At 35.2% G+C, this 11,209-nt stretch overlaps 1 protein-coding gene across 2 annotated transcripts; it reads left to right on the top strand.

Moving 5' to 3' along the window:
- Positions 1 to 271: 271 nt before the first annotated feature.
- LOC111396361 (extra-large guanine nucleotide-binding protein 3-like) lies at positions 272 to 10,895 on the top strand. Of its 2 annotated transcripts, XM_023022781.1 has the most exons (9): positions 272 to 384; positions 859 to 2,038; positions 2,141 to 2,278; positions 5,162 to 5,266; positions 5,357 to 5,536; positions 6,218 to 6,395; positions 7,040 to 7,287; positions 8,353 to 8,525; positions 10,017 to 10,895. In XM_023022781.1, exons 2-9 carry the CDS (start codon positions 1,070 to 1,072, stop codon positions 10,612 to 10,614), a joined length of 2,589 nt encoding a protein of 862 aa, XP_022878549.1. In that variant the 5' UTR covers positions 272 to 384; positions 859 to 1,069; the 3' UTR covers positions 10,615 to 10,895. The 2 variants fall into 2 exon arrangements, with proteins under 2 accessions (XP_022878549.1, XP_022878548.1); XM_023022780.1 differs by having other exon boundaries at positions 278 to 2,038.
- Positions 10,896 to 11,209: the final 314 nt, after the last annotated feature.

Here is an 11,209-nt window from a genome sequence, read left to right as displayed (position 1 = left end):
GTTACATGATATGAAATGAGGCAGTATCCCTAAATGCTCTTACGAAGAAAAATATGATTTTTTTACGATTAGTTACATTTTTAAAGTAAACTATAAAAATATTAATTGACATGTTACACACATGGCTCTTTTGACAAAATTTAAATTTTAAGCATATAAAATTACTTATTATGCCCTTGTTTGAGTCACATTCTTTCCGAAAAAATACATTCTTAAACAGTATTTTGACATCATTTCAACCACACATTCTTCAATAAAATAATATTACACGAATTATGATCACCTTCTTCTTCTTCAAAAAGGGTAGATTTTTTCCTTAACCCGTTACAATTTCAGAGCTATAAAGCTTAAAAAGCAATCTGTATTATCAATTTTTTTCCTCAGGTACTTGTATACTCGAAAAAGTATCTGTTAACTGTTTTGGATTATTTGTTCTTCTATACCAAATTCTTCACTTTTTTTTTGAAGTAAAACTTATCTTCATGTTTGCTTTACATTTCTATGCACCTTTTATCTTTATAAGCAAAGATTTTTTAAATAATTGTTTCATAAATTCATATATGTAGATGGGGTAGGGGGGTATGATTGGTTGGTTTGAAAGTTCATAGATGATTTGTTTGACTCTGAAACTTTCAACATCGAAGATTTCCTTTTCAAGTTAACAAATTTGATTATAAAATTCAGTAAAGATTAGGGGTTTATCTATTCATGTGTGCGTGACAGCGTGAGCCTTTTTTTAAGATGGAAAGATCTGTGCTTGGACTGTTGAATTTTCTGGGATTTTTGTCTTCGATCATTTTATGCATTCATATACTTTCAAATTCGAAGGTTGTTTGTGAAATTGGACCTTGGTTGCAGGTCATCTCTTGGATCTGCTGGAAAGGAATATTGTTCAGCATTGTGTCTGTGTCTATGATTGAAATTTAACTCGGTTGACGAGTTGCATTGGTTTTTGTCTGATTATTGTTAAAGTTTATGTGTTGAAACTTTGAAATATTACGGACTATTAGATACAGAAAGATTGGAGCTTTGTTCGAAACTAAAGGAGACAGATTTGGTGTGACAGAAGATGGAGAAAAACGGGGGAGAAGATTGGAGGGAGATGGTGCGGAAGATGCTTCCCCCGGGGGCTTCCATTCCCGATGACAATAAATTGGATTACTCCATAGCCATGGAATATAACGGCCCTCCAATTTCATATGAGCTTCCCTGTGTAAAACCCCTTGATGTGAATTCAGACGCTATTCCAACTGCTGAACCTGTTTCAGGATCTACGATATTATTGTCTCGTGATAAGGCCCCTGTAATGGAACCAATTTCTTTGCCGCTTTCTCGTATTGCAAGTGTTACAAGTCCAGCCAATCGAAGTCCTACGATGTCAGGAAGTTCGGTACCTGAGGTTTCTGTCCTGCAAAATGCTGATTTTCCTTCCCCTTCCCCTTCAGCTTCCCCAGAGTCGGTGCACTTTCCTGATAATAATGCTTCAAAAGAGTCTGCCAGTAAAGGAAGAAGAGCAACATTGGTCACTTTTAATAATGTTGATAGATCAGAAAGGAGATTGGTAGATGTAGAACAACAAGTGTTTCCCGAGTTTATTTCTGTGTCCAAAGAAAAGAAGAAGAGAAAGAAAACAAGAGTGTGTTATAGATGCGGAAAAGGGAAGTGGGAGACCAAGGAGTCATGCCTAGTTTGTGATGCAAAGTATTGCAGCAGCTGTGTGCTTAGAGTAATGGGTTCAATGCCAGAAGGGCGCAAATGTGTTACGTGCATTGGTGAGCCGATCGATGAGTCGAAACGATTCAAATTGGGTAAACATTCAAGGGTATTGTCACGATTGCTTAGTCCTTTGGAAGTTAAAAATATAATGAAATCAGAGAAAGAATGTTCTGCCAATCAGCTTCGACCGGAGCAGTTGATTGTTAATGGATACCCCTTAAAACAAGAAGAGATGGCAGAACTTTTTGGATGCCCTTTACCTCCTTCGAAATTGAAGCCAGGAAGATATTGGTATGACAAGGAATCAGGTCTTTGGGGAAAGGTAATTTATTATCTGCAGCTGACTTCTGTTATTTTTTATTTTATTTTTTTTACTGGGAAAAAGAAAAAATGCTAATACAATTTTTACATTTCCATCTGACAGGAGGGAGAAAAACCAGATAGATTTATAAGTTCAAACATAAATTTCACAGGAAAACTTAGTCCACATGCAAGCAATGGGAACACTGAGGTTTACATCAATGGTCGACAGATCACAAAACTTGAACTGAGAGTGCTGAAGGTTGGTCTTTCGCTGCATGACTAAAATTGAAGTGTATAAATCTTCAGATAACATATGTAGGCATATGTGTACTCATGCAAATTCATACTAATAATTTATTTCTAAAATGTAGAAAAATAGGTCGCTAGCGATATAATACCACATGCTGATTTTTATTCCTTTCATAAATCCATTACTATTCTTTTCTGTTTGGTATCTTTATGGCGATAAATAAGACTGGAAAAGAAAGTTTGATAAAAGGAGGATTTATGCATTTCTTGTGGTGTTTATGAACTTACTAATTATAGGAGTAATCAAGACTTCTTATCTTGGATTTGCTATTAGGTTCTTCAGTTGAATACTACAAATTAGATGTTGCGATCAGCTTTGTGTAATGTAGGTTAAGTGATATTGACGAGCCCTCAGTAATACGATGTTCATATAATATAAATTAATACATCTGGTATAATCCAGCAAGGAATAGTTTGTTTGATTGTTTACTGGATGAAGTCAGTTAAGGACTGGTACGGAATTCAATGGAATACTATGTCTAATGAAATCAGAAGTTACCATTACACTATTGGATTTGTAGAAGGAAAAGTCAAACCAGAAGGTTCAGTAGCCCGCTTGGTCAAACCTGAGGTGGACCTACGTTAGGACGAGCGACATGGCTCCCCCTGGGTTCTGCTATGGAATCTGATTCTTTTTCATTATTTCACTGGATGCTCCATGAATTTTCACCCATATTTTTGGGTCCCGTCAGAGTATATATGTGTTCCACTAAAGCACTGAACTAAAAATGCCTATACAAGTATCGGAACAAACTCTTGTTTGAGTTACAGGCTTTTCCCTAAATTTTCATTGGAAGTCATTTTCTATATGATGTTTATGGTACCAAATGTCAACTGGATATTGACCACAAAAGTCAATTTAGTGCTCATTATTTAACTTCAACTCTATGCTGATTAGGAGGTGCCATACAGAGAGAAATAAAATAAATCTTCTAGGTAATCCTTGTAAACGAGGAGAAACTTGACGACGTATTATTTCTAATAACCAACCCCATACAAGGGGAAAAGATAAAAAGTCTGCTGAACTAAGTTCTGTGTGTTCCCACCTTGTACATAAACCCCAATTATAGAATGAACTTAGCACCTCTTTCATGTACATGATATTTTGTAAATTTCCTTATTATGTTCTGAATTCCTTGATCATAATTTTATACTAGATGTCAATTTTGTCAGTGAAATTATATTATGCATCATAGTTTCTTCGCTGCATTTGGCGGCCCATCATTGGCCTACAGTAGTAGGACTTAGTTCAAGAAGGGAAAAAAAAAAAAGTAGTGGTGGAAAAATATGGAAAAAATTGTTTTAGATTCCTATGGATATGTTTTTTTTGTTTTTGTTTTTTTTCCCTGGTTCAGATTGGTCTGGTTTGATAGATGGTCTTTCAGTTTCCATGAACAACTCTAAGAGCAATTATGAAAGCTGAGGCAGATGGCTCCACTTGAGCTCTTTAATTGATTTTCCCTTCTGAGCTGGGAGTTGATTTTTTAATTTATAAATATTAATCACAGAGAAACTGATTGGGGTAAGTGCAAAATGCATGGGACAGGTAACAAAGAAATCTGTTGATCAGGCACGGGAGCATGTCACTTGAAATTTGGTATAGATTTATCTGTTACATTGTTTGAGTTACCAAAGTTATCTATATATGTTATTATACATATGTAGGATTTTTGACATGCTGCAGACTACTGTCAATGACATCCAAGACTATATTCAGTGTCCTCAATATTGTGAACTGATAATTAAAGATTGTAGTTTCCTCATTTTGGGTTTATTTGTCCACAGAATGTATTTTGGAATTCAAAAAATGAAAATGGTAATGATTAGTATAAGAATTTTTGAAAAGAATTTCTGAATATCGATGAAGCTGTATGCTGGCTTTATGTGTTTAAGTGAAATACGGGATTCTTTAACTCTCTTATATGTGCTCGTTCTATTTCTTATTCTTGACTTTTACACGGTTGAATGTTTAGCTTGTCTTTCTTTATTTGGGAACCAATCTTTCTGTTACCATAGAAATTATATTATCTGTTCCCTGCTATAACATTGCTAAAAACTTTATCCTTTACCTTTTTTTGTTTATTCTGAGAATGTCACGTGATGGTCTTATGAGCTAATCTTATTAGATAGTAAAAATCATTCCCAGGTTCGGTTTTTATGTTAGAGAACACCTTTGTTTATATTCCTATTTCTTTCTCTTGATTCCAAGTGCCTATTTCTTGTGATATGCAACATGTATAAGTAAGATATGAAAATTAAAAACAAATAGAAGACTTAAAATGGAAAGGATGGGAATTTCAAGCACGCAATATGGTAAAGTTCCTTTTCTTTTCGGTTTCTTCTTCAAGATTTAAGATATGCATCGTTGAGTGTAAAGTTCGGCATCAATTAAAAATGAGAACAATGATCCACATATAACAACTTGGATTATTCTTTTTAGTAAGGTTGATCTTTTAAGATAGAACCTAAGGCCTCATAGGGTATCAAAGCTGTAATGCTCAAACAAGCCATTGGATTACAAGATTCTCATTTTTCAATCGAGTCAACATCTTACGGAGGCATCAGACATGTTAAGGGTAAGATTTTATAACAATTGAAAATGATAATGGTGGTCAACATATGAAGTCTTGGGCCACTCTTAACAAGGTTGACCTTCTAAGATACAACCACAAGACACAATATGCATCCAAACAAATTTTGCTGCCATTTTCATAGCTTGAAGTCTGTGTCTTTGGCCTTATGATTCGACTTTTGAAAGGAAACCTATGCTTTGCCGAATTTTCTGGTTTTAGGATATTTGGCCTACCACACGTAATTTTGTGTGCTTTTGCAGCTCGCTAATGTGCAATGTCCTCGTGATACCCATTTTTGGGTCTATGATGATGGTCGATATGAGGAGGAAGGACAAAACAATATCAGGGGAAATATATGGGAAAAGGTATGTTTCAGGAAAATGCACTATATAGCCTGCTGAAAGTACTTTATCTAGTGAATCTTTTACCAAACATCACAAATATGACTGTGCTAGGCATCTACACGTTTTGTCTGCTCCTTGTTCTCTCTTCCTGTACCCCAAGGTCAGCCTCATGGACAGAAGGATGAGACTAGCAATTATTCTACTGTACCAAATTATCTAGAGCAGAAAAAAATTCAGAAGCTTCTTCTGGTTGGACTACAAGGTTCTGGGACCAGCACTGTTTTCAAACAGGTAGCATATTAAGATTCTTGGGAGATATTTTATGACATAAATATTATAGCTGTCTATATTGGGGAAAGCTTCAACATATATTTGCAAAGTTTCAATACAAGAAGAATTTTGAAAAGCTAACTTTGTTCCAGGACAATTGGAGATTATTTATAAGATCTAAAGTTTCAAAAATGCCGTTTTCTCGCTTGGCATGGTTGTCTAAAAAATGCTGTTTTTTAAATATATAATGAGAAGCTTTATATATATATATATATATATATATATATATGATCCTACTTTCGGCGTTTACCTTATTTATCAATATTAGTTATTTGACTTTCAGTATATTTATAAAAACTTTGCCTTCCGTCTCCATAATTCAATTTGGTTCCTAGATAAATCCCATGCCTTCTTTGATAATATATCAATGCAATTGCAAGCTCAGCACTTGAACTCTTCAATTGCAGCAGATCTTTTCCTGGTTACACACACAGATAAAAGCTTTTTTATCCAAATGCTATTTTTCTCCCAAACCTCCTCCAACCATAGCATTTCAGTGATTTAGGATGATTACTTTAGATACTAACTTTTATTAATATATTTGATTGAGTGGATTTTCCTTGAATGCTACAATTAGGACATTCATTTTTCTCTCTGTTGTATCTAATCAGCTTTTCCTCTTTGTCATGCCAAATTGAACAGGCCAAAATTTTGTATGGCAACAAGTTTACCACCGAAGAATTGCAGGATATTAAGCTTATGATACAGAGCAATATATACAGGTATCTCAGTATTTTACTTGATGGACGGGAACGCTTTGAGGAAGAGGCCTTGTCAAAGACAAAAGAAGAAGGTTCTTATGAAAAAATCTGTGAAACAGGTATATATCTGAACAGTGACAAGAATTTTTACTCAGTTCTCATTTTTGAAAACAAGGGAAAAATATGAGATCTACACAACAATCAATTTGGTAATTGTTTATAATCAACTAATGCACTATCTGAAATTATTTCGGGAATGAATACATGGAGATGGACCACCAAATAGTTATAAACCAAACTTTTTGCCTCATCTCTAGGCATGTCATTCATGTTATGGTGATATTGCACTTCGTATCATTTTTCATTTAGAAGTACTTTGTTGTGAGTTTCCTTATCAACAATATTTCACTGATTACATTGCATTGTTTTAATGATTTTTAGTATTTGACCGTGGTCTCAATACAAAATGCTATAACATATTTTTCCTTATCTGTAGGAAGAGGTCCGAGAGAAAAACCAAAACATTTAACTCTTTTCTGATAGGCTTCCTCAAGTGGAAGTCTTCCAATTAATTAGTTAGCCAACAAAGTGCAAACTTCTTTCTTTCTAGTCGACATTTCTAGGAGAACTAAAGTAGATTTGTATTCAACAAGAAGAAGAGGCGAGGCTCTACTTTCTTACCTGAGAATATTGATGTTACAAGGGGGCCGTATATTTATTTCCCCTTTTTGTGGTCTGATTATTGAGTTTGAATTCTACTCAGGTGGAGTGGTTGACGCAGATGGAAGTACTCAATGTGTCTATATCCTCAATCCGAGGTTGAAGAATTTTTCTGATTGGCTGCTGGATATTATTGCCACTGGAGATTTGGATGCATTCTTCCCTGCAGCTACACGAGAATATGCTCCGCTTGTTGAAGAAGTGTGGAGAGATCCTGCTATACAGGAGACTTATAGGAGAAAAGATGAGCTCCACTTCCTACCAGATGTCGCAGAATACTTCTTGAGCAGGGTATTCTTTTGTCTTCTACGCCTTTTTTCGTATATTTTGTCCTTCAATGGCTCAACACTCCATATTGTATGGCTTAACTAATCCAACTACTGCTCTTTAGATGGTATCTTTTAATTCAGTAGGTGCATTCAAATGCATAAAATTCATGATGAAGTTATCCATTCAGCAAACTTTCTCTAATCATGCACATTGCATCCTATTCAACTGTTTCCTCCTTTTGAATAATCGAACTTAAATACTTAAAACGATCACACTTTAGGACAACAAGATCTTGGATTGTAACTCTACAACTATCCTTATTCCTACTATTGTTGAAAGGGCATTCTGTGCATTGCGTCCTAGTTTTACTTGATCTAAAACATTTAGATTCTAAAATGCTACTTCAAATTCCTAACTTATAATTTGTTCCCTCTTTTAATGTTCTCAACTATAACTAAATAATCGACTTAAAACTTACATGAGAGGACCTTATCTCGGATATCTCTCGTAAGCTTATTTATTATTCAGAAGAAAAATGATTTATGGCTTAGGATAGTAATCTGACATAAGTCTGGGTGAGCATTGCCTAGTTGTTCATCAATGGATCTAAAATTTTAAAACTTGAAAACTGTTGCTTAGTCATTCAGGCTATGTTCATTTCCGTAGACATCCAGCAGTTGCCTAGTTATCCTTGATAGTTTCAGCTGAGAATATTGTTGCAATACCAAATACGTATAGGCACCGAAATATATTCTTTCAACACTTGGCACATCTACTTTATGATAATATAGGAGTTGAAGGCTATATTAGTCCAGTAGGAACTTTGTTCTTGAGAACACTGACTGAATTGGATGAAGCTCGTTAAAAGTTATATGTAGGACTGAATCCATACTCGACTTCATAGTTTGTGCTGGGAAACATTACGCTCTCTACTTGATTAGATGCAGTACTGCAACATTATACAATGTCACCATTTAGCACACGATGATGGGAATACAACAGTGTAAATATTCATAGGGTTGATATTTTATTGAGATCCCTCCGTTGAAGTTTATGTTGCTTAGTGAAACTATATTTTCCCCTCAGGCGGTTGAGATATCAAGTAATGAATATGAGCCATCTGATCGGGACATATTATACTGCGAAGGCGTCACTCAAGGGAATGGTTTGGCTTTTATGGAGTTCTCCCTGGATGATCGGAGCCCAATGTCTGAGACATACTCACAAAATATGGAATCTGCTCCCCCATCACTGTCCAGGTAAAAACTTGGTGTTAAGAAACTTACTTTTTCAAATGTAGTCTTCTACATTCCCTAGTATTATCATTATGGTATATGACCTTGATTATTGATGCACAAGCTTCTCATATGTGGAGTAGTCTCGGACTCTCAGTTTCTGAATAGTGAATAATCTGTGGCAACTTTAGCGGTTGGATTCATATTTACTTTTAAATTTTTCTGTGAGACTGAAGATCTCAAAAGGACTGCCAAAATTTTCATTAGGATTGATCTAGCCCAGAAATGGCACCTCATAATGATGATTGTCCAATGGGATTTCGATGCGTTTTACAAATTGTTGTAGAAAGGACGATTGGCTTGTATAAGTAGGTTTAATGGAGTGCTAAATTGTTCCTTTAGATTCCTGAAGATAAAATTGGTTAAATTATTGGGGTTAAATCAAATGAATTCCATGAATTTTTATGTGAACCTTTGTCACTGTTCGGAGTAACCCACAACAGGACAAAGAGTGGTTTGAAGTATCCAAGTACAATTTAATACAAGAAATTGACATCACTAACTGATCAAAAAGGCAGTTGAGTGCCCTTATATTTACAATAGGAGGCCAAAATTAGTGTGAGGCCAGCTGGAGTACCTTTTTCGGCCATAGATACACACGTTCTGAAAGGGAAAGTGTGTGGGTCTATGCAAATAGTTGGTCAACCAATGCCAGTATAAACTGAAGTTGGGGAAATGGAAACAGTTGGTTGGCTTTGGTACCTCTCTCAGTCAGCTTTGAGTTCCTCATAACAATTTTCAACTCCCGGTTTGGCTCAATAGGACTATCCATTGGTTTACGCCCTATCATCCTTGTTTAGTAAATCTGGAGCATATTCATGTTGGGACTCAAAGTTGCCATTCCTCCTCAGTTCCATCAAGAACTATTTCAGCCTTCCCAATCTTGTATAGTTTATTGTATACCTGCTATGTACACAACAGAAAAAAGAGGCAATTATTCTATCTATTTTCATCATAGAATGATTAAGTTGTGGACCCATCAGAGTATTCTGGGGATGAGGATGAGATGTGGGATGCTCTTGAGGTTGATAGATACTTCTTTGTCCTCCTTGTTCTTACTTTTGCTCTTACTTCTTCGAATAGAGTTGTCTCTATTTGGTCCCATATGTACAGCAAATAGCAATAGTACAAACAGGGAAACTAGATTCTTCTAGTTAAGGAATAACTTTCAACAAGATGCACACTTACTTGGAAGGATGGGAACTGTATCAAAAATTAGAAAGAAGTCTGACAAAAAAACTTGATAACATACTTCAGAGACAGTTTGAAACTTCATCAAATTTGAAGAATGGAGATAAGAGTTGGAGGTAATTTCATATATAGAAGAGCTGATATTTATTGAAGTAAATAGTTATAATTTGCACCCAAGAAAATTCTGACAAGAATTCTGCTGCAGTTCTTTTAATTTTTTATGTCGCTGATTTTTTTAGTTGTTCCTTAATACTTGACTATCAGGTATCAACTTATTCGAGTAAATGCCAAGGGAATGACTGAAGGGTGCAAGTGGTTGGAGATGTTCGAGGATGTTCGTGTGGTAGTCTTCTGTATTGCCCTGAGTGATTATGATGAGGTGTGGCTTTCTCGGGAAAGTACTGGTAGCGGAGTCCTACTTCAAAATAAGATGATTCAAAGTAGAGAACTCTTTGAAACAATGATCAGGCACCCTTGTTTCAAAGATACCCCTTTTGTGTTGATTTTGAACAAGTATGATCTTTTTGAGGAGAAAATTAACAGTGTGCCTTTGAGTACTTGTGAATGGTTCACAGATTTCAGTCCCGTACAAACCCACCACAACAACCAATCCTTGGCACACCAAGCTTATTTCTATATAGCTATGAAGTTTAAGGACCTTTATGCTTCTCTCACTGATCAAAAGCTCTTTGTTTGGCAATCTCGGGCAAGAGACAGAGCCACAGTCGATGAGGCATTCAAATACGTAAAGGAAGTCGTGAAGTGGGATGATGAGAAGGAAGAGAACTATTATGGTGGTCAGGATGACTCATTTTACAGTACCACTGAGGTGAACTCCTCCCCATTTATCCATCAAGAATAATGCAATTCTTGAGATTCTCTGCATGGCATGTTTGGTAGAGTAGAGAACAAAGTATTTGACAATATTGAAAAAGAATAAATAAGTTACAATCTTGTTTATTCTAAGGTTTAGTCATATTCAATATTGTATACCAAACACCCCGTTCTTGTTGTGGATATATGAAGATGATTTAATAAGTTCGTTTCCATTTTTTTCAATAAGTTGTGTAACGCAAAAGGTGTATATTTGAAGTTCGCCGATTGTTGAATGTATGCATAATTGTGGAGTATTTGTTTCTTTTAGCAGCTAATTCTTCTGTTGTGATGTTGCAAGCTGGCCATTTTGGGCTTAGTCGGATATTATGCCCTTGTTTGGTATTGATTGAAATTTAGATTTTAATTTAAATTATTAATCACATATTTATGGGATTCACAATTTTTTAATCATACATTTCATCAACTTTTATCAAAATCTACCAAAAATCTTATTTTAATCCCTACCAAACAAGGTTTATATGCAATTTTTGATTTCTGCGCTATTTGTATGTTGTAGCTGATTTTTATTTTTGCAAGAAAGCTTTTTAGAAGAGAAGAATAAATAAATATAATAAAAATAT

The sequence above is a fragment of the Olea europaea genome, chromosome 6 (genome assembly GCF_002742605.1).
Source record: "Olea europaea var. sylvestris chromosome 6, O_europaea_v1, whole genome shotgun sequence".
In the NCBI taxonomy this organism is placed as follows: domain Eukaryota; kingdom Viridiplantae; phylum Streptophyta; class Magnoliopsida; order Lamiales; family Oleaceae; genus Olea; species Olea europaea.
This window is presented reverse-complemented; position numbering and strand designations above follow the sequence as displayed.